The 24361-nt window shown below is 37.2% G+C and overlaps 3 protein-coding genes and 1 long non-coding RNA gene across 4 annotated transcripts; 1 reads left to right on the top strand and 3 right to left on the bottom strand.

The window, feature by feature from the left end:
• The first annotated feature begins 5256 nt into the window (after positions 1-5256).
• Positions 5257-6201, top strand: LOC136283297 (beta-4C adrenergic receptor-like). Its single transcript, XM_066171858.1, has one exon. The coding sequence runs from the start codon at positions 5257-5259 to the stop codon at positions 6199-6201; it is 945 nt and encodes a 314-aa protein (XP_066027955.1).
• An 824-nt stretch (positions 6202-7025) lies between these two features.
• LOC131788677 (pancreatic triacylglycerol lipase) lies at positions 7026-11574 on the bottom strand. The gene is made up of 6 exons (XM_059105768.2): positions 11433-11574; positions 9883-10137; positions 9145-9447; positions 8563-8778; positions 7703-7933; positions 7026-7137 (listed from the first exon to the last, which is right to left on the bottom strand). Exons 1-6 carry the CDS (start codon positions 11485-11487, stop codon positions 7127-7129), a joined length of 1071 nt encoding a protein of 356 aa, XP_058961751.2. The 5' UTR covers positions 11488-11574; the 3' UTR covers positions 7026-7126.
• A 6545-nt stretch (positions 11575-18119) lies between these two features.
• Positions 18120-18935, bottom strand: LOC136283541 (uncharacterized). Its single transcript, XR_010718824.1, has 2 exons — positions 18878-18935; positions 18120-18230 (listed from the first exon to the last, which is right to left on the bottom strand). It is a non-coding gene; the product is annotated as an uncharacterized lncRNA (long non-coding RNA).
• A 164-nt stretch (positions 18936-19099) lies between these two features.
• Positions 19100-23103, bottom strand: LOC136283542 (pancreatic lipase-related protein 2-like). Its single transcript, XM_066172549.1, has 4 exons — positions 22968-23103; positions 20756-20998; positions 20109-20408; positions 19100-19698 (listed from the first exon to the last, which is right to left on the bottom strand). The coding sequence occupies exons 2-4, from the start codon at positions 20757-20759 to the stop codon at positions 19454-19456; spliced, it is 549 nt and encodes a 182-aa protein (XP_066028646.1). The 5' UTR covers positions 20760-20998; positions 22968-23103; the 3' UTR covers positions 19100-19453.
• Between the last annotated feature and the right edge of the window lie 1258 nt (positions 23104-24361).

The following is a 24361-nucleotide window of genomic DNA, read 5'->3' on the forward strand; positions in this document are numbered from 1 at the left end:
TCTTGTCTGGTCAATGTATTCAAAGTTATTAAATCGGCGACAAAAGATATTAAAAATGAATTGACAATTAGACCCTATTGTCACGTCTAGAAGGATCATTCTATCGTCAAGAGCTGGCCTTGCTCGCGGCACATGTCACAGTTGAAACGAAGCAAACAAGGAAGAGTTTCTTGATTGATTCCGCACTCGCTTTTATCAAGTATTTGCGAAAAACCATGTGCTTTGAGAAATTGAAGCTAAATTTGCGTGATAGAATGTACTTCGGAGATATCGAACATAAACCCTAACCCTGGCAAATATCGGATGGACTTTCAAACCGCCTATGGGTTATGGCTATTCAATCAGCTTCGCAAACACATACATATGTTTTAAATAAACAAATTGATTAAAGAAAATGAATTGAAGGAACAATGATATTCAAGTAAAAATATTAACACAAACAATTATACTTCGGTTTTGAAAGTGTTGTTTGCCATGATGTCAAACCATAACCGATTTTTAAGAGACATAACTCCGTGGCGCTTAACTGATTTAAATTCAAGTATGCAAAATAATTTGTAAAATTGAGGGTTGTGTTGATAGCTACACTTTATAATAGTAATGTTAGTTTTTTTTATATATTGTTACTGATACCGACTGTTTTCATGACCAGTTAGTAAACAGTTGCAATTGGGTATTCTAAATACTGTTAGGCACGGCAAGTAATGTCTTATAAGTTTCTGTTTTGTTATATTGAATTTTTTCTTTACTAGTTCAATGATCGTTTAGATATGTGACCATTGTAAACAATACCAGAAAGCATTGTTGAAATTTTAGTGTGTTGTTGGGTATAAAAGATATACATGTTCAAGATTTCTAAGTAACCGAAGATCAAGACAAAACCATTCAGTCTCCTGTATCAGTGAAATATAAATTTCAAAAGGATTTTTATGCAATAACACTATCTTGCCTTTATCATATCGATATTATCATATGTATAGTCAGTAGAGAGTATACGAAATCCAAAAAAGTTTCAGCGATACGAAGTCGGGGTACAATACTGTTTAAACTGATCAAAAAATGCGCACAATCTTTAAATTTTGTTTTGAAATTTTAAAAAAAATTGTATATTCAGTGGTTGTTTCTAAGGCTTAATTTGCTCCAAATAACTACAAGTGTGATGCAGCATGAGCGTAGCTAGGGGTACCCCTCTCCCCCACTTCCTTTTCTGGTTTCCCCCTTTCCTTTGTGAGAAATTTTTCTATTAGTGAATGGGATCTAAATATTTTGCTTCAGAGAAAACATACTTTGAGAACACGCGCGATTCCGTAGAATATAATCGGTATAATTTTTTCCTGCGCTAAATTTCTGCTTCATTCGCCTAGCATCAGTCAACGTGTGAACTCTACTCGGCCGACACACAGGAAAAAGCTGGTGAAGCCACTTCGCGCTTGGCGAGTGAAAATGCGTAACTACGATCTCTCCTCACTCCCGCTACCCCCATTGAAAAACCCCTAGTTACGCCGTTGTAGAGTAAAAGTAAAGAGATGGTCCGTGGTCTGATTAAACGCAGGAGTGAGTTTTTTAACAGTGGGTTGAAGTCTTTATGCCAGAAAGAGTCCGTTAAATGATATATAGAAGCCTAAGTGCACACTGGCTGATAGACTGCTCCTGTCTTGCCAGCATATCATGGCAGGAGCACACCCACTCTCATTTGCATTGCCATAAACTACTTCAACCGGATAAAAGAACATCTGAAATACATATGTAAAAACAGTTTCCCGTTCTTACGATCCCTCGTTTGCTCTTGGCGAAATATTACGGATATAAGAAAACCACGACGTCAACAGAGGCGAGGACGTGGCAAAACTAAAGATACAATGGTGGAAAAACAGCTGAGCACGTGCATTTTAAAACTTTGTACATTTCTTAGCCGTCCTCTGCAGAACAACAACGTGAAATCAAAACTTTTCGTAGTCTGCCAACGAGAACTACGACGGAGAATTAATTAAGTTTCCATGCAAAACTCAACGCCGCTCACATACAGTATGCTGTATTTGAGCAGTCCCTATTGGCATCGGTCGGCGATGTATAGTTATATTTAGAGGGATAATGTTTGGGCTAAAAATACACTATTCAATGAATTTTCTTGCGACTTACCTAACATGTGATATCTTTATTTATTGTTTTTTTAGAGGGCACGGTAACGAATCTTGCAATCTGATTGGTTCTTTACCCGGTCAGTATTTTCCTATCTCTGCCCACGGGCCACGGTAACGCTTTCGTGAGTCGCCGAGTACATCCCAACTTTCGTTGTCATTTTTCATAAATATACCTCGTTTTCCGGCTGGGCAGTATTCAGTTAAGCAAACACCTCGGTCACTACCTCAAGCCGATAAATAACTTATGAATCCTCTCTTTTCTCTCTATCAAATCACTTTGGTTGACAGAAAAATATTGGTTTCAGAATGAATTTGTGTAAGCAATAGTGTCATTACGTTGGTTGACAAGCGGCCTAAAAACCGTCTGCAATTAATTTTAATCGTTCACAAAAAGTACCCAGAAAGTTGAAACGTGAGGTATTTGGTTACAGTTAAACTGAACGATGGAACTTTCATTCATTTAATATCTGAATTTTCTCGAGCAATTTGTTCATAGTGAAAGAGCGAGCGAAGTTTTAATTTAAGTTCTACAACAAATATACGCTCCTGGTGAGTCTTTCCAATTCCGTTCAATTTGAACATTTGTACCTTAAATTGCACAACAGAAATTGAAGGAATTTTTGAGAAAAGGCCGCATTACATTCCCTTGCGTCTCGTTGGAGTGTGCCGTTCGAATTAGTTTTTGTGAAGGAAAGATCAGAGTTAAACACGCCATTACAGCAAACAAACGAGCAAACTCTCACAACTTCAAAATAAAAAAATTGAATTTACTCACAATTACTTTCCTCGCCGTTTACTTAATGAACAGAGGTAAATCTTCGTACATGAATGAATGGTCGATGAGAGTGAATAATGCTTTCCGTTAGATCATTAACTGATTTTGAAGAAAACATTGTCGTGACAGTCCTTGCCAAACTAGTTCTGTTGGTTTTCAAATGTTCCTACGCTTTTTTTTTTCTTGCGCGCTCTCTAATGTTTCAAAGTTTGTTTGGAAGCCTTTTAAATCACCTTTATCGTTACGAAAATGAAAATGTTTCGCTGAGGCATCTCTCTTAAATTTGCATCACCTCTATTTTAACTACCATTTACTCACTCAAAAATTGTTCAGTTTATGGAAGATCTTGCCGTATTTACGGCCATAAATCATTCGGGTTCTTTCGGAAAGAATTTCGTCAAGTTTAAAAACAATAAATATGTTATTTACCGGCTAAGGGTCGGTCCGTATGGTGAAAAACTGTGACCTCGGTCTTGAAAATGCTGCCCTCGGCCTACGGCCTCGGGCAGTATTTTCAAGACCTCGGTCACAGTTTTTCACCATACGGACCTCCCAGCCGGCAAATAACATATATATATTATTAGATATAGTGGCATGAGAAAATTTGCAAATAAGAAACGGAATCTAAACAAAATTGTTTTTCACGGGAAATAACTAATAACTTTGTAAATAGAAAGAGTAAGATGGTATTTTTTTAAGCTCGGTAAAGAAATAGAGAAATATGTTTTTCGTCTTGTCACGAGCTTGACAAGACTCTCCTGACAATTTAAATGACTGTCAATCTGCTTTCCGGTGAAAATGACTACATTTGTTTCAAGCATCACAAAAATCTGAGGGCCTATCCTCAAAATGGTCAAACAGCAGACAGATATCTAGAGTTTTTGCAATCAGTACGTTTTTATGTAGGACTACGTCCCCTGTAATATATTTACACTTAAGCTTGGCATTAAATCAATTTTTTTACGTCCACCCAAATTTGTTACACGTTTGAACTAGTGCGTGTTAAACGAACGGCAATAACAGACTACAACCACAACAGTAAATTAAGGAAAACTACTCCAGGTGGAAATAAAACTTAAATAAGATTATATTCTTACGGCATAGAATCGTGAAACATCTCAAGAGAGCTTCACTTTATCCAGTTTAAATGAAATATTTAGTAGGGCTTTTTAAGTGATAAACCTACGATTTATGTTGACAGAACCCGCGAAAAGCTCTTCCTCAGTATTACTGTTTTTTCCGGCTTCCTCTAATAAAGACTTGATGAAAATTCTCGGAATGGCGTTCAATTATCCGTATTTTCTGATTAAAAATTTATCCATTTAATTAAAATTCTTCAAGCAAAATCTTTTTCTGCACCAGAAAACTGCAAATAATACATCTCATATATTAAATTATTGATCATTGGCAAGATCAGGAATTTGACACTTAAAACTGATGAAAGATGAAAACTGTAGATAAAGCGAGCATAAAAGTAAACAAATGATCCCCACCGGGTTAGCTGTAAAATTAACGAAGTTGCAGATAGAAGCTTAAAAAAGATTCAGGCCTCAGCAGGATTCGAAACCAGGCCTCCCAACTAATATTTGGGCGCTACTGCAACTAAGATACAAAGCCACATCTTGGGAACGAGGCAACTGTGGTTTTTTTTTCTTGCAGCTTGGACTCAAGGACTCAAGAACTCTTCATCTTTAATTACTTCTAGCTTGCGAGGATTATTTCGTTGCTTGTATGTCATCAGCAGATCAAATTATGATCTATTTGATTAAATTGTGTATGCTCTTTTGTACGTGGGTGTTTTTGTTGTTGCTTTTTTTTTTTTTTTTTTGGAAAAGCACGCGAACGTTTTTTCCCTCTAAAGTAATTTTTAAAGATGTTACGTCGGATGTTTCATCGACAAACTTCATGCAAAAAAAAATATTTTCCTCACTCTTTTCCTCGAAGTGTAAGTGCGCAACTTAAAAATGTCCTAAAGGCGCAGCTTCAGCAAACTTTACACCTGAAGTAAAAATAATTGACATTTGAAAGTAAACACTGGTACTCATTTCATTGTTCTTCACATTTCGTGTCAGTCGGGAGACTTATTTGAGCGTTATGTTTTAATTTGAAAACGAACTCAGCGAACAGTTAATTTTGAAACTGTGTTCCAAAACCATAAAGTTTTAACTAGGAGCGTATAAAAATGGATGGTAACCAATAGGCCAAGATTCCGATTTCGCTCGGTTGATGGAAATTAACTGTCATAATATGTGAACTTCGTGAACTAGATGCGAGTAAAACTTTTTTATTCACATATTTCACATTCCCATTACAGTTCTGCGACAAATTAGAAGCCATACAATGGTAGACTCATTTTGCGAATATTTGCTGCAACTATGGCCAGATACATCTGAAGTGAAGACGTTTCGCTGGACGTGTATCGCAAATGTCGTCTTAAACAGCTTTTTATGTTATACTGCTGTGGTGTTAAATGCTATAACGATCCACGGAATACGAAAAACATCCTTCTTACCAACACCTCTGAAGACTTTGCTGTTGAGTCTTGCTGTTTCAGATGTTGGTGTTGGTATATTTGCTCAGCCATTGTTTACTTCAGTTTATGTCAAGTTGCTGGCACAACACTCTCCTGAGTGTCCTCTCTATAAGACTGTCTATGCCTTATCAGTACTGTTTTGCATGGCTTCTTTGAGTGGCGTTGCAGCCATCAGCTTGGATAGATTCTTGGCCATTCATCTTCATTTAAGATACCATGAACTTGTAACGTACCCGCGCGTACTTGTTGTGGTAATATTCAATTGGATGTTGAGTGCGTTTGTTTCGCTGATGTGGTTCTGGGTTCCACTGCGCATTGCGTACCCTCTTATCTATATTCCCTCGATCCTCTTTCACCTAGTGAGTGCGATGGCTTGTATCAAGATTTATCAAGTTGTGCAACGCCATAAAAACCAGATTAATTCCCTGCAAGTACAGTGCGAAGAACAAAGGCCTAGTGAATTGGTAAATTCTGCTGGCCTCCGAAAGTCTGCAGTCGGTGTATTTTACGTGTATGGGGCGTATTTAACTTGTTACTTACCTTCTTCATTCTGTTACATTGTCGTAGCACTTAACGGTCCAAGCATTCGGTTAAAAGTGTTTATCTCTTTCGCGAATTCTCTTGTATTCCTTAATTCGACTTTAAACCCAATACTTTATTGTTGGAAGATGAGACACATTCGACACTCTATCATGAACATGTTACGCAACACACTGGCTGTATTCAGAAACTCTTTATCACTGGAAGAGTGATAAACGTGTCATCAAACTTAGACTAGGATCTTATTTTTTATAGTAAGAAGTGCACGCAACCAGGATTTGGTTTGGCCCAATTGCGAAGTAACAAATACATACAACGGCAGTAACGAAATAGAATTTGCTTTTCCTGCCATGTATTGATCGATTATGAAATAGCTAAGTAATGATGACGATAATAATAATAATAATAATAATAATAATAATAATAATAATAATAATGATAAGTGCGGGATATAAGTATGATGAAGGGAAAAACGCCCCGAATGTTGTTTGTTGTCTTACTGGCGCTAACTAATGAGCGCGGAAGGGGACAGGACATAGTAATTTAATCAAGCGTGGTGGGTGAAGGAACTTATGAATTGTTTCATCACTTTGTTCAATATGATCATATTTGATTGTGTTTTTTAGATGCTTTTAGTTATTCAAATTAATTTTTTATTGATCGCAGCCTCAGATTGACCCTCAACTTTCCGAGCTTTGCCCAGCCGGCCACCCAGCTCACCTCAACTCAATCCTTATCAGTCTCCCTCGCACGTTTTCTTTTGTTTTAATTCGGAGAAAAATTGATTACTAAGGTATCATAGTCTTACAACGTCATAGGTAATAAAAACCTTCCCAACTTTTCTTTTTTTTCCCCCCTAGAGTTCTAGAAGTGGATACTGAGGCGTATCCTTTTTGTCATTTTCAATTATTTCCCAGAAAATTAGAACAATTGTCCATAAAAAAAGGTGAAAATCAGTTCTTGGGGCCATAACGAACAGAGGGGTGTCTCCATTTATTTTTTAAAGATAAAACAAGTGAACAAAGCAAAACAAAACTCAAGGAAGAAAAGAAATTTATTCTTCAATCATTCGTTTGACTTGAACCGGTGGATTCTTTAATCAAGACGTAGATCCACAATCCTTTGCACTTGCACACTTTAGCTCAACCCTAACGAACCGAAAAGAGAAAAAATAGTTTGTTTAGGTTGTCTCCACTCTGTCACAGTGGAGTGATCCTCTTTCATAGGGAAAAAGACCTTAAGCAAAATAACCTCACGTTCAAACCATGGAGCCTTTTATCTTTCTTATCAAATTGCAGGCCCAGACAATTGCAAGTGCCTTCGCAGTCCAGTTAGCGATGGCGTTATACTGCCCTTTGGAAGGAATGGGTGAAGGCCCGCAAAAGCCTGGATTCATTTTCAAACCTCAATATCTGCGATTGCTTTCATTGGGAATCAGTTGGTCAGGTACCAGCCACACTCCAATATGATACTGCGCTCATGATTTATAGAAATCAAAGAAAATGCAAAGTATAATGAAGTAAAAGAACAAATACAGCAAACAGAAAGCATCTAGTTAACATAAAGTAATTACGGCAAACTTCGGTTAACGCAATCAGCGCTCAAATTTATGTATGGGTACCATACGACTTAGACCGGGTGTTACACAAATAATCTGAGCTTAATCAACGGTGCTGCAAAACCATCTGGAAGAACAAATAAACACCAACATACCGCAAAATGGGGGGTTGCTATTTGTCTTTAGGTAAAAATTGCCAGTTGGTGCTGTTTTGTCGGCATCATATCCCATGGAGGGGCATTTACCATGGCATGGAGTGCTCTTTCTTCTCTCACAGTCTGAGAGACTGTGGCATGGTAACGCTTTCCAGGAGCAATTGTTTTGAACTGAAGCAATGTAGTATTCTGGAGCCCTCATATGGTCACAGATCACTGTCTGGAAGATAGCTAAAGAAAGAAAAATCATTTTAGTTGAGTGTTTTAAATTTTTGTCAGTCCTTGTACCGCTTATCTGTATTTCCTTTTATTTCTCATCGCCTGTTTCTAAAGTTTCTTCCTTTGCATTTTTTTTTTGTTGTTTTCTTGATCAGGTTGATTTTTGAAAAGGTTATTGAAAGGCACTTTACCACTCGTTTCAAAAAGTAACTTGGAATAAAGAAAGTAATGCAGATCTAAAACAAACCAAAACAGACCCTGTGTCAAAACGGAAAGAAAGGATGGCAAGAGATACGAAAAAGAGGATTTTGGCCTGTGTATGTTATTATGTTCGCCATTTTGATTTCTGCTCAGCACATGAATTCCAAACTAGCGAAAATAGGAATGCTCAGGTGACCACAACAACTGCTTTTTTTCCTTTAACTGTCACATTATGTGCTTTTAGGGATTAACCCGAGCTGAACAACTCACTGAAGTCAAGTGGCAGGTTTCTCTAAAAAAAATTAAAAAAAAATAAGGAAGAAGATCACAAAATTTGCCCCCGAAGGAAATGGAATCTAAAATTGACACCTCCTGAAACCTCCTACGGAGTGGATCTCTTGAGGAATATTCTATTTCTATTGCAATGTGCAGAAACGTACCCAGCTTCGCAAGTTTTTGTCTACAGCCAGGCTGTCGGACGCCTCCATTTGGAAAAAAGTCTGCATGACCAGCCTCCTTACGCATCCCGAAACCGAGTAATCCACCCTTCGGTGGCATGTCAGTGTGTATGACGTCAACGTATTTAGCATCACTTTTATCCAATCGGAAGCGAGCATCGCCGACATTGGTAAAAAGGGGTCCCGCTGGATCTAATCCTATAAAAAGAAAAGACAGCAAGGGTCGGTCCAAAGTCAAGTTTGAGTCAGTACGAGGGCTTGAATGAATACACAGGTAAAAGCAGTCCTTCACCGATTGGTTTCCCAACCAAATGGGAAGCAAGGTGGACAAGAAGGATATTTGAACAGGACTTTCAAGCACATGTGGGCCAAACGAAAACTTACATTTCAAACAAAGTATTTCCCATATTTCGCAAAGCCTCTGCATGTGTCTTAGTTTTAATTAACGAATCTTGAATTTTCTGCCCGTGATCGTTACCATTCAACAATAAAAATTTTGCTGGAAATGGCAGAGGGAATTTAATGTAATCCATGGTATGTAGAATTTTTTTTTCCCAGAAGTACCTGTTATACGGCCAAGTGTCATTCTGGCTTTATCCTTCAGATAAGTTCCAGCATATCCTGCTGCTTGAGCACCAAGGCTAAATCCTATAACATAAAACTTGTCGACCAAGTTACGTGACCCACCGGCACTGGAAATCAGGAAACTTATAAGCTCTCCCACCTGAGCCCCTACAAGTTGAGTGTTTCCAGCAGACTGGTAATAATCTTTTTTTGCTCCTTTGGACCAGTCCACCAAAATTACATTGCAGTCCTCTCGGTTCTTCAACGCGTTTTTCATCCGTGTGGCCCAGCCTTTTGAATTCTCTAGATTTGATGTGGTGTATGAGAGAGAGATATAAATTATTTAGTCATTATGTCTCTTATGGAAGTGAATAATTGTGCCACACCAGATGTATGCGTCTGCGAAACTAGTGGCTGAGGACTGTTTAAAACTGGAGTGAAAAAATATTAAATTCTGAAGGGCTTGCATTCGGCGCATGGAATGAACTCCTTCTTGGGGATTAGGTCATAAAGCTTCAACCGCTCCTATTTTTATCAATGACCTTTTTCGAGGGGAAGGGATCAAATATCAAAACTTTCCATGACCAGTTTATTAATCTGCCACTCAATGATTTAAAAATGTTCTGGGGATAGTGAACACCCAAGTTGATGTCCTGCCCCCCCCACCCCCACCAGATTTTACATTCTATGCAGATCCCAGGTTTAAGGGCTCTAGCTGCAGGCATTCGTGGTACTTACCCCTCCATCCATGAATCACGAAGATAGTTCGTCGCATGATGTTGAACTTAGCCGCCCTCAATCTACTTACTCTAACATCATCAACTTCCCCAGAACCACTTCTGGTGAACATGGTAAATTTAGTACCAACATCAGATGGGCTTTGTGGTAATTTTGCTCTAATCCTGAAAAACGTCCAACGAACTCCAGGGTGTTTATTGAAGCAGCCGTATTTCCCATGGCATACCCTTGGGGGCTTCTTTTTAAATAAGAAACCTGTAGAAGTAAAGATAACGCAGAAGTGGATCGTCAGTATTTCGGCACATCGGCATCGTGTTCCATGTAGTCGGTAAAGCGAAAGTAAAAGAGCTGCCGCCAAGTATTGGATGCAGTGTCTCACGCGGAACTTCTAAAATATGAAACCTGTGAGGCGTATCGTCAGTAGGTAGCACTTTTCGTTCGATCTCAAATGCTTGCGTCCGTGAAGTTTGATTGGACCGAAAGTTCATTTAAATGTCAACGTGGTACCTTGCCCTAAAATATTTTACAAATTCATTTTTATGTGGATCAAGATGGTTATTCATTTTCTGGGATTTATAATTTATGTGAACCAATTTTATTTTTTGAGACTTGTTTAGGTAGTACGTTTGCGTATTGTGCAACAAGCTCGTTTCCTAGTTACAATACTGAAATATAATCCTATTGTCTATTTTTCCCTTTCGAATACAAATTAGAGTGACGTGGACCCTTTCGAGAAATAATATTTAAAAGCGAGATATTAACTAATATTCCGGTATCTAAACTCAGTAAGTCTTTTACTCATAAATACACTCTCGTCGCCTGACAACTTACTGAGGATAAATAAGGTTATTATGAATTTGGGTACGAGTTAATGAATGCTCATAGTCATGGAAAAAAATTGTCTAGGGATCGCTGATTAGGTAGAGGTTAAACCTCAGTCGACAGCTATTTCTGGAACTAAAAGTCAAATTTATGCAAACGACCAAATAAACCATACAGATAAGTATTGTTTATATGCAAATAAGTCGCGCTTCTTTACGCTTGAGCGGCAGACTCACTATTGATTGTAAAGAGAGAAAACGTTTGTATCCAAATAAAAAGTCTTGGTGTCTTTCCTTCAACCATGAGACTGACAAATACCTAAAAAACGTTGGATCGATAGTAGAATATCCTATTAGCGGGGTAAGCCACTAAAGAAACTGTTATGCTGCGTCGGTGGGGGGCATAACAAGATAATTCGGTTTCGTAACATGAGTGGCTGCTATAAAGAGTTTCTCAAGCTGACATTGGCCCTTCGTCAGAGCAAACGTTTGTATCCAAATACAAAGTCTTAGTGACGTTCCTTAAATCACAGTGAATGGCAAAGCCAGGGCTAACGCTCGAAAAACAAATCTTGAAACTCTTTATGGGGATTAATTTAAATATTCGACTCAGTTGATGAAGCGAAACAATCTTTGAATATCTTAACCCAGCCTGAATGATACTCACTCATTGGAGGGATCTTTAAAATAGGTGAAAGTAAATAACGACCGTATGGCTTCAGTACTCACCCTCTGCTGCTGCAGTTAAGATTATAAGTAACAAGATAACTTTGTTTGCCAACATTTCTTCCGTCCTTCGGCCTCGCCTTAGCCTTGTTTCAATTTCGTGGTTTCAATTTCGGTGATGCTGATTGTCCGAAATCGTTCAACGTAATGAAAATATCTCATCATATAATAAAGTTTGATTTTGAAAAGGTTGGAACATTGCCCAATATTTCGCATTAGCCCACGTCACACCTTGAATGAACAACCAATCGGATTTCGATAAAAATTAGAATTTTTTAACTAGGCTTGAGTTTTATTATACGAAATCTCTAACATGTTTTCTTAATTTCTATCATACTGTCACTGAATAAGATAGATCAATCTGATGTATCATTCATATCCGAAAAACTCAATATAAATGTAAATAACAATTATTTTTTGTTAACCTAACAGTTTGAGTGCAAACTCGAGACTTGTTAATATTTTGTAGAATCAGTCGCTCAAAAGTGGCTGGATATATTATTTTCAAACTTCAACTTCAGAGCATTGAAAAACCAATCTTCCTTCTTTCTTCTTTGCATTCGAACGATTTTCAGGCATGAGTTGACTAAAGGATTGATATTTGAAACAGTGGGTGTACTGTGCCCATCAATGTTCATATGCTAATGTACGAGGTAATTCAACAGCGGTTTATGGGAATGATCGATGGATTTTTTTTCTCCACTTGAGGATTTAACTTTTGGGGTAAAGCCTCTTATTAGAGTGATTTTCAACAAATTTGATCTGGTTATTCAAGTTTTTTTTTTAATTGATCAGCTGCGTCATGACACCGTTCACAGAAGGAGCTCTGAATTAAATTCTATATCCCCTAGGACAATCAGTTTTCATCCCCCGCAATTCTTAATCTGTTTCGAGCTATTTTGCTAAATTTTCAAACGGTTTCTCGTATCAAAGAGGTGACATTACTTAGCAAATTAAGAGAACCTTTTGTCGCAATATTTCTCGGACGCTAAGTTAGGTCCTTTGATCTTGTTATTGGTCTTGAAATATAGCATATATGGAACATATATGCCACAATAAAAATGTCAATAATCTTTTGCATAGAAACGTTGTTAGTCGAGGGAAGAGGCCGAGAAATAGTACCCTTTAGTTGGCTTGGGGTATGATGTTGACATCTGTTTTCTTTCGAATAACTTGCGTGAAGATTGGACAGATACTTAGTAATATTGAAATTGAGTGACGTCAAAATATCTTTATATTACCCAGAAAAAAAGCGATTGGAATAGCAAAACTAAGTTAACTAACAGACAGTTCGAGTCAAAAGCTTAATGTATACATTACTGGTACTTTAAAGCACTCTCAACAGGTTTTACAGGTAAACTTGTCCAAAAACACGTCGTTTCGAATTCCATTGGAGCAGCAAAATTACCAGACATCGACTCGCGAAGTTCAATACGAGGATTTACGAATCCCGTCTAAAATAAGCGTAATAACTGTGAATGCAGAATAGCATAAGTTGCTCAGCGAGAGCGACTCCAGACATAAAGCAAATTGGAGTCACGTGGGATAAAAAATACTCCACTCGTCTCGAGTAAATTATGGGATTACAAATAATATGAAGTTATCTGGAGAGCAAAGTATTTACAGTGCAAGTGTCAAATCCCTTACATAATGATTGTTCCCCTGAAAACACTTCTTCTGTCCATCTAAAGCCAATGTATCTTTGATGACGTAAATACTTGATATATATATCTTGCATAATTACGCAACGGAAATCTTGTGAAGAACCTCATCCTCTTATTATTACTTGTATTTCTTAACTTAAGATTTACGTCAGACATATCTTTACAAAGTGTGTTACGAATTTCATGAAAAACCACTCACAAATGATGTCCGTTCAAAGATTTGATCAATTTTTAGCACTAAGCTGTCCAAGCGCTTCCCATGCTTATCTATATTGGAAATACCTAACAACCACACCATGTACATACCGTGAATCAATCCAATGAATGAAACAAAGACGGCAAAGTATTTGGTTGGCAACATCTAGTTTTCACCTATCGCTGATTTGTTTATGTTCTTGTCTGGTCAATGCATTCAAAGTTATTAAACCGGTGAGAAAGATATTAAAAATTAATTGACAATTAGACCTTATTGTCACGTCTAGAAGGATCATTCTATTGTAAAGAGTTGACCTTGCTCGCGGCACATGTCACAGTTGAAAGAAAGCAAACAAGAAATAATTTCCTGATTAATTCACTCGCTTTCATTAAGTAATTGCAAAAAAGCATGTGCTTTGAAAAATTGAAACTAAATTTGCGTGATTGAATGTACTTCGGAGATATCGAACGTAAAACGTAGGGGGCATCTCAAGATATTAAGTATAACAACTGAATTTATAAAATAATTAGGCGACCGCAAAGAGTTTTTAAAACTAAAAACTCATAACGGTGGCCAGCTTACATTATCAACCCAGTGTTAAAAGACAATTTATCTGGCCCAAATTAAACCTCCCCACTGAAACTCTCTTGTAATTAATCTAGCTCCCATAGATGTAGACTGGAAAATTAGGGAAAGTTTACAGTGGAAATAAAAAGCACTCCATACGGTTAAACAAAAACTTGAGAGAAGTTAAAGCAGCATAACTGCGAACACCCCGCTGATGCTTATTCAGAAGCCCACTCTCCCTAGAACTGCCAGAGTCACGGTACAGTAGAGCGTTGAAGAAACATGATGCTAAAGGAGGTTTTGCGGTGTTGTTTTCCATTGTTTTCCTAGTTCAGAGTGGAGATAGCCGTCGGTTTCTTTATAAAGCTGGTGCATGTGCACCAAACAGTTGAACTGTGAAACATGGGGAAAGGTTTAAATGTTTGTGCACGAAACGCAGAACGACGAAAACAAACTGGAGGCTTAGCTTGGTTTTATCGATTTAGTGGCAAACGTAAATAGTCTTTGAAGTTGCCATTTCGAGTGTTAGTCCTTCTTTAGGGCGAATGAAGCGCTGACGCTCGAAACCTCAACTTTAGAGATCACTGTGACTAGTTTACATTATAATTGTTGTTGATAAAAATAAAATGATCTTGTTTTAAACCCCCACCGACGTAGCACCACAATTATTTTAGAAACCTTGCCCTTTATTTATTCGTGTATTCAAAATAAGATCTATGCCATCGACAAGAAAAAAGAAGCCACTTATATTCATTGCAATTCGAGTCATGTTATCTCAAGCTAGTTATTTAATCAGTGAAAAGAGCTTTCTCAGATCACTTTATGACTTTCCGCGGATAAATAACGTTATTAGCAAATTTTGTTGGTTGTATTGCATGGCATCTATCATGCACATATGGATATGAAGAAGAGGAAGATGAAGATGAAGAAAAGATGAGGAGAAGATCAGATAATCATGTGTATGTATTAAGGATACTCAAAGAAAAGAAAGGCACTTCTGATAAGATAATCTTGGGAAGTTGAATTAAGTCAAAGGTTATTTTTTCATCTGGGTGCCAAATATAAAATGAAGATTCGAGCCAAAGCCCAAATAGACATTAGCCACAAGAGCTGGTCAACTGCGAATGATTCACGTTTCTCCTATAACTTAACCCAGTCTTGTTTATTTTTGGGGCAAACCCTTGCATCCAACACAAAGTCTACTTCTTGTTCGTGCAATAATGACACTAAAACACTACCAAACATTACCAGGTTGAACCAAATATACACTTAATATATCTTAAGCGAGTACGAATGTTCCTTACTTATTCAAGACATACTTGTGGCTTGAATACTTATCCGCTGCTGCTGCTGCAATCAGGAATACAAGCAGGCAAATAAGAAATAACTTTCTTAGTCACCATTGTTTTATTCCTTTGGCCTCAGATTTATTTCCGTTGTTTCAAGTTGGGTAAAGGATGCTCGTCCCGATTCGACCAGTGTGATTCCTATATCCTATAAAGCAGTACAGTGTTATCTGAAATTATTGCAATATTCCTCAATATTTACACGTTTCTCACGTCATTATCGACCAATGGCGAGTGCGCAGTCGGCCTGAATACCATTACACGTAACGAATTTTTTTCTTAACGTCTGACATACTGTCTGACGTACTGCCTGACATACTGTCTGACATACTGTCTGACATACTGTCTATCATACTGTAGCTGGCCATGGCTAAGCGACAAAATGACAGTTTTAGCTGAAACCGTGGCCCCCAAATAATTTTCTCACCTCGCCCAAAAACTTTAGAGGTAGTTGGACGAAACACGTCGGAGAATAAAGACGTTTTACTACTAAAAGCAGGGTGCTGCTCACTAGTTCAGTTTTTAAAAAATTTTTTAAAGAAATAATTAAAAAAATTAATTAAAAACATTGCTAGAAAATTGGTTTAAAAATTAATTTAAAAATTATCAAAAATAGTCTAAAAAATTATCAACAAAAGAGCTACAAAATCAAAAATTAGTTAAAATTTTAAAAAAAATTAATTTTAAAAAATCACCAAAACAATTAGTCAAAAAAATTATTTTAAAAAAATTACCAATAAACAATAAATTAACAAAAATTAACAAAAAAATTAATTAAAAAAATTATTAGAAAAAAATTTTTTTTTTAATTATCAATCACTCAAGGTGGCTAGATATAGGTGTTTTTAATCTATATTTTTCTTCCCAATAGCTTTCTTAAACCACAATGGTGATATTTCTAGCGTTGAAACATCAACTTTCCCTCTTTGCAGTCGAACGAGTTTCAGATGCATGTAAACCAAAAGATTAAAATGTTTGAAACAGCTGGCTAGAGGTGACACCGGCTTTCAAAGGTATGCATAAAATAAAGCAACGTATAAATGAAACAGCGGCAAGATTACAGTTATTGCGAGAAAGACTTGCGCCAAAGACTTAAAACACCATCATCAAAATTAAAATATAGCTTTCCCAACTAAAATCTTTTGAACAAAAATTCTGAAAAATTATTTAAAATCAAATGGCTCATATTTATTTGTCTCTGGTGAATAATTTATTCATATCATATGGAGAGCACTGAAGGCCTTTCGGAGCAAGCCATCGCAAATATGTTCAATTCTGCGTTTGTTGAACCTCTGAAGTCTTTTCAGAGATTGGAGTCTATTCCGCCCCTTCGAAAAGGAACGCACACCGCTGATCTATCCGAGTCTGCAATACTATCAGCACTGGAAAAGTTGAACCCGCGAAAGGCGGCTGGGCCGGACGAGATACCCAACTGGCTTCCAAAGGAGTATACTGATATCCTTGCATACCATGTCTCCTCGATCACAAACTGTAGCATTGCTGAAAATAGACTTCCACTTGCATGGAAGATGGCTCATATAAGACCAATACCTAAAGTTAAGCATATCGTGGTCATCACTAAGCATATTCGCCTCATATCCCTGACTTAATTGATCAGCTGCGTCATGACACCATCTACAGAAAGAGCTCTGAATTAAATTCTATATCACCTATGACAATTAGTTTTCATCACCCAAAATTTTTAATCTGTTTCGAGCTATTTTGCTAAATTTTCAACCGGTTTCTCGTACCAAAGAAGTGATACTACACAATAGCAAATTAAAAGAGCCTTTTGTCGCAATATTTCTCGGACGCTGAGTTAGGTCCTTTAATCTTTTTATTGGTCTTGAAATAAAACATATATGGAACATATATGCGACAAGAAAAGTCAGTAATCCTTTTCATAGAAACGTTGTTAGAGAAATACTACCCTTTAGTTGGCTTGGGGTATGATGTTGACATCTGTTTTCTTTCGAATAACTTGCGTGAAGATTGGACAGATACTTAGTAATATTGTTTCAGAAAACAAGCGATTAGGATAGCAAAACTTTACTTCAACAATTGTAACATCAAATCTCCCCGCTAAGTTACCTAACAGACAGCGCGAGTCAAAAGCTAGAAAGATCATTCCATTGTCAAGAGCTGGCCTTGCTCGCGGCGCATGGCATAATAGAAATGAAGCAAACAAGGAAGAATTGCATGATTAATTCCGCACTCGTTTTATTAAGTCTTTGCGAAAAAGAATGTGCTTTGAAAAATTGAAACTCCATTTGCGTGATTGATACGTTGTCGATGGCGGATTGTTAATCGATAATCTATCGCGATGCTAAAACAGCAGAGGATTATACGACGAATCGCGATGATGGTAACTGGGATTGTATCGTTCTTGGGTCGATTTGTGAGCAAAATAGGTCGATTTGCGAGCAAAATGGTCGATCTGTGAACAGAACGAGGCGATTTGTGAGCAAAATGGGTCGATCTGTGTGCAAAATGGGTCGATTTGTGAGCAGAGCGAGGCGATTTGTGAGCAAAACGAGGCGATTTCAGACCAAAGTGGGTCTCTTTGTATTCAAGGTGGGTCGATTTGTGTCAAACGGTGGTTCACTGTCATTTCCTGAATATCCTGTTAGAAATGCCGCATTATACTTCAAAAAAAAGGAGCAATGCCGGAAAGAGAAGTGAGGCATACCTGTTGCTATAGTTAAATTGTAGTGATTTTTGTCACAGTATCCTTCTATCTGTCTTTTCATTTCAAGGCATTATCATTTTCAAATATCTCGTAAACAAGTAACAAACCCCCCCTCTTAGAGAAAGATGAAAATTCTTTCAGGTTTACAATCCACAAAAGCGTGTCTAGATTTTTGCTTAAAAAAAAAATACAAACAAAAAAACAAAGCAAAGCAAACTGAAACACAAATCAAAGAACAAAGGAATTTAATCTTTGATCAATCATTAGACTTGGCATGGTGAATTTCTTTAAATCTTTGGACAGCAATCCTTTCCACTTTGACACTTCAGCTCATCAATCCTAAAGATCCAAAAAGAAAACGGTATCATAGCACATAATTGTTCTCTATTCTTTTTATTTGTCATGGTTTTTTAAGTTTGTGTCATATTCTGCTACGCTGGTGTGATTCTACGCCAAAAAAATAGACCCTGCATCAGGCTCACAAACAATGCAGTAACTTTTACAAGTTAACAGCACTTAAGGTTAAGGGAAAATCCCTGTTCGCTTCAATGCTGAAATCATAGGGCACCTCAAAGAATCTCAAACCCAAATGAATGGCTTAGTAATCCCATTTCTTGTAGCGTTAGACCAATATCTAGGATGCATGTGCCCGTAGCTCACTCAAGCTCGAATTTATCTTAATCTTCTCCCTTTTGCAATTGCCTTCATTCCAAGCCCACCTGTTTTTTACTTTGTCACCCATCATCCACGGTCAAAGATAATATAGCATTTAGGATTTGAAGAGATCACAAAAAACAGGAAAATATGGTAGAGTTTTGGAAAAATAATTTAGAACAGAAAGCAACTACGGTAACAAAAAGCAGTTACGGCATGCTTGTCTCAATAAACAAAATCATGACCCGTGCAAAACTATACTACGTCATGAGATGGCAAGTTAATCTGGGCTTTGCATCATAAGTGCAGATGAACAAATGAAACCCACGTACCGCAAAAAGGCTCTTCGCTCGTTGTCTTCAAATAAAATCTGCCATTTCGTTTAATTTTCCAATTTAAGCAATTGGAAAGAAGAACCCTGAAAAAAATCAGGGCTTCAACGGGATTCGAACCCGTGACCTCCGCGATACCGGTGCGATGCTCTACCAACTGAGCTATGAAGCCACACATTGGGAGCGAGGTCAATTTATTGCGATGATCACATTTCACTTTCATCTACAACCGCAGTACAAATATGAATTATTTCATATAAACTTCACATCATTTCACTGCACGGGAAGATATGAACTCAATAAATTGACCTCGCTCCCAATGTGTGGCTTCATAGCTCAGTTGGTAGAGCATCGCACCGGTATCGCGGAGGTCACGGGTTCGAATCCCGTTGAAGCCCTGATTTTTTTCAGGGTTCTTCTTTCCAATTGCTTAAATTGGAAAATTTACTGCGATGATCACATTTCACTTTCATCTACAACCGCAGTACAAATATGAATTATTTCATATAAACTTCACATAACTTGACTTGCTGCTATTACGAATTTAGGTGCACTGTAATGCAGCTGGAGAGACTCTTATTTTATACTTTTGTTCTGTAACCTACCCAGATCTTTCAAATTTTGCGCACAGCCAGGCTGCCTGATACCACCATTTACATAAAAGTCCGTATGGCCAGCATCCCTGCGCATCCCGAGACCGACAATACCGTCACGCGGTGGCATGTCGGTATGTATGATGTCAACGTATCCAGCATCATCTCGATCCAATCGGAAGTTAGAATCGTTGACATGGGTAAAAAGGGGTCCCGCTGGATCTAATCCTGAAAAAAGAATCTAAGGAATAAGATGAATACAATACAAGCTAAAAGTAGTACTCCTTTTATATATATCCCAGCTAAACTTCAAATAAGTTGCAAAAGGAGAGTAACTGAACGAGGCTTGCAAACAAACTGGGCGAGTTTTGAAAATTTCGCGTATATTCAAACAAAATTACACCCAGCAGGTAGCGGTGCTTACACGAACATGGACTTAACGATATCTCACATTTCAAATCAAGAATTACCCACATTTTTGCACAGGTCCGTGCTTGTTTTTAAGTTTGAATTTACGAGTCTTGAGTTTTTTCAAGGGTTTCTCCAATCTTACAACAATGTTTGATGGAGTTGGCTGGTTCCTTGGGAATTTTAGGGGTATCCATGGACCGGGATCGATATTCCTTCTTCAGAAGTACCTGTAATACGCCCGAGCTTGATGCCTTTCTCCTTCAGATAATTTCCAGCATATCCTGCCGTCTGAGCACCAAGGCTAACTCCTACAACATAAAACTGCTCGGCCAATTCAGGTGACCCATCAACACTGGAAATCAGGAACTTTATAAGCTCCCCCACCATAGCCCCCACAAGTCGAGTATTTCCTGCAGATTGGAAATAACCTTTCGTCGCTCCTTTAAACCAGTCCACCACAACCACATTACAGTCCTCTTGCTGTGAAAGTGCGTCTTTCATTATTGAGGGCCAGAAAATTGGATTATCTAGATGTAATATAATTTATGAGAAATATTAAGCTAAAGACTAGTCATAACTTACATTTAGACTCTGAGGCTCTCAGAGTGTTTTGATATGGATCCATACTGGATTTCCGAAAAACATGGATGAACGAAAGATGAATATGAAATAAGTCCCGTTTAAGCTTGATACGCCGGCTCCTTTTTTTGAAGGCCCCGCTGAAAACTGCTGGGTTCCCTCATTAAATATTATTACTTATATTACTATTATTTAAGTGAATTCACTTTTCACTAGCAGAAGAACAAAAAAAAACTCAAGTCCGTCATTTATTCCAGGTTTAAGAGCTGAAGCTGAAAGCGGTCGTATTACTTACCCATCTAGCCTTGGATCAAGAAGATAGTTCGTCGCGTGATGCTAAACTTAGCCACCTCGAGTTTATCTATATCAGCGTCATTAACTTCCCCAGACCCATTCCTGGTGAACATGAAGAATTTAGTACCAACATCAGTCGGGCTTTGCGGTAAGAATGGCTTAACGAAGGGGTTCCACATAACTCCAGGATGTTGATCGAAGCAGCCGTATTTTCCATAGCAGACCTTCGGGTCGCATAAGAAACCTGCAGAAATACAAATAACGAAAAGTTAAAATTTCACTAATTCAGCACATCAGCATCATGATAATAATTTGTTAGTAATAAACAACTAATATATAGCGCTATTAAATTACGCTGATCAGCAGCGCTTTACAGCAAAAATAATAATAACAATCCTATTGATATAAATAATAATAATGATAATGATTATCATCATTATCATCAAAATATTTATAATAACTCTTAAACCGTATCGTTCAAGTGTATCCAGTATTAGCTCTTTTGCTTAACTTTTATCATGTAACTAAAAAAAGACAGCACCAGCCCATAAATTGATTTAAAGAGAAGAGCATAAATCAAAAACCTAATTCGACAAATAATGGGAAATTTGTGATGTTCATAGAGGGCTGCACTATGTGCAAATACTTGGGTATGTGGTATGGTTGGTGAAATGTGTACACACTGACATTTTTGGTTCAAACCATATTTCTAAGTTTCTAGCTCATCCGACAAAACGATCGTTATCGTTACCAGCGCGTAAAAAACTGTTCTATTCTTATTTCGTGTGTGACGGAATCAAGGAAAGGAGTCACGTATGTCATATTGTTATTTGTTGCGGTTCGTTGAACAGCAGTAAGTTACCGTTTTCACCTTCCACCTAAACTGTAAATTGCGTAAGCAACATCGAAGAGGGCATGTTCTAGCGGGATACTGAGAGACATTTTTCTAGACTGGTTCTGCTGTTGTCTCAAGCTTCATCCATTTTTCAAACTTCTTTTTTTTATATAGTTCAGTAACCTTTCTCCTTCGAGGTCTAATCTGGGAGAGGTGGAAGAGGATCAGGTTTCCCCCCTACAAGAGGTTTCCTTCTGACGGGTAGCAGCCAAATTATGTTTTGTTACACCGGATATGTCACTGTAATTCCTGGATTGCTATGAGTTGTAAATATACTGAGAGACTTTACAGTTGCATTTAATAAAATCGGGTCTGTTTCTCCAGTATCATTCTAATCCTGTGCAGCAGCCAGTACCCTGTTTCAAAATGAAAAGTTGTACCTCTTTGATTGCGTACAGAATAAAAGGAAAGTTCTTTAATCTGCTTAGAGTTAGATGTGATTGAAATTACAACAGCGACCTTGTAAGATTTTTTTGCAGGGTGTCATGAGTATGGACTTCTCCGTATCCATACCCATATAGCTTGGGTTGCATCTGAATATTAAAGGAGCTTCCCAAGCAAACATTTTTTTCGAAATTTTGAGCCCAGTTTTGTTACTACATCTATGTCGAACCCATATTTCATTAAATCCTTTAAAACAAATGCTGTCTCGATTCCGTGCCTTATGTAAAAAAATAAAAAAACTCAATGGGATATTTTCGCTCTCGAATACAAATTAAAAGTTACCCTTTCGCGAGATAGAATTCGAAGCAAAAAATAAACTCAAGTCCTGTTACCTCAAGCTAGATATTTAATCAGTGAAAAGAGCTTTCTCAGATCACTTTATGACTTCCGGCGGATAAATAGCGTTATTGGCAAATTTTGTTGATTTATATTGCGTGGCATCTGCCACGTACATATGGAAATGAAGAAGAGGAAGATGAAGAAAAGACGAGGAGAAGATCAGATAATCATGTGTATGTATGTAATGTTAAGGATACTCAAAGAAAAGAAAGGCACTTCTGATAAGATAATCTTGGGAAGTTGAATTAAGTCAAAGGTTATTTTTTCGTCTGGGTGCTAAATATAAAAGTGAGATTCGAGCCAAGGCCCAAATGAACATTACCCACAAGAACTTGTTTATTTTTGGGGCAAATCCTTGCATCCAACACAAAGTCTACTTGTTCGTGCAATAATGACACTGAAAAACTACCGAACATTATCAGGTTGAACTTAATAATACTTAATATATCTTAAGCGAACACGAACGTTCCTTGCTTATTGAAGGCATACTTGATAAAGGTGGAAATGATTGACCACTTGTGGCTTGACTACTTGCCTTCTAGTGCTGCAGTCAGGAATATAAGCAAGCAGATAACTTTCTTCGTCACCATTGTTCTCTTCCTTTGGCCTCAGATTTGTTTCTGTTGTTTCGATTTGAGTAGAAGTTGTTCGTCTCGATTCGACCAGCGTACTGCTTATATCCTATAAAGTAGTACAGAGTTATCTGAAAATATTGCAATATTCCCCAATATTTACACGTTTCTCACGTCATTACCGACCAATGGAAAGGGTGCATTCGGCCTGAATACCATTACACGTAACAAGTTGTTTTCTTAACGTCTGACATACTGTCTGACATACTGTCTATTATACTGTAGTTGGCTAAGCTACAAAATGACAGTTTTAGCTTAAACAGTGGCCCCCCAAATATTTTTCTCACCTCGCCCAAAAAATTTGGAGTTAGTTAGACGAAACGCGTCGGAGAATAGAGACGTTTTACAACTACTGTTCGCAGTGCTGCTCACTAGTTCAGTTTTAAAAAAAATTATTCAAAAAAATAATTAAAAAATTAATTTAAAACATTGCTAAAAAATAAGTTTAAAAATTAATTAAAAAATTATCATTATCGACTAATGAGAAGTGCGCATTGAGCCTGAATACCATTAAACGAAACAACCAGTTTTCCTAATGTCTCACATACTGTCTATCATATTGGCGCTGGATGTGCTACAGTATGACAGTTTTAGCTAAAACCGTGGCACCCAAATAGTTTTCTCACCTCGCCCAAAAAAAATTTAAAACAACTTCACCTGTTCCTATTTGTATGTCCGGCCAAGCCTTTTTGGTCATTGGCCCCCGTATAGCTGCTAACTATGGCTTATAAATACAGGCGTTTAGTTTGTAATACTAAATAAAAAAATAAATAAGAAAACTTTTTTAAAAAATTTGATAAAAAATCTGTTTTTAAAAATAATTTTAAAAAATTTTAAAAAACATTGCTGAAAAAGTTTAATCAAAAAATTAATTATAAAAATTGTTTTAGAAAATTAATCAAAAAAATATACTTAAAAATTGTTTAAAAAAAAATTAAAAAAATAATGAAAAAAATTTCAATTTTTTAATTGCCAATTGCTCTAGGTGGGTAGATTAAGGTTTTTTTAATCTATATTTTTCTTCCCAATAGTTTTCTTAAACAACATTGGCGATATTTAGAGCGTTGAAATATTAACTTTCCCTCCGCAGTCGAACGAGTTTCAGATGCATGTAAACCAAAAGATTTTGAAATGTTTGAAACAGCTGGCTAGAGGTGACAACAGCTTTAAAAGGTATGCATAAAATAAAACAACTTGTTAATAAAACAGCGGCAGGATTACAAAATATTGCGGGAAAGACTTGCGCCAAAGACCTAAAACACTATCATCAAAATTAAAGTATAGTTTTCCCCAAATA

This window comes from Pocillopora verrucosa, chromosome 9, assembly GCF_036669915.1.
Source record: "Pocillopora verrucosa isolate sample1 chromosome 9, ASM3666991v2, whole genome shotgun sequence".
In the NCBI taxonomy this organism is placed as follows: domain Eukaryota; kingdom Metazoa; phylum Cnidaria; class Anthozoa; order Scleractinia; family Pocilloporidae; genus Pocillopora; species Pocillopora verrucosa.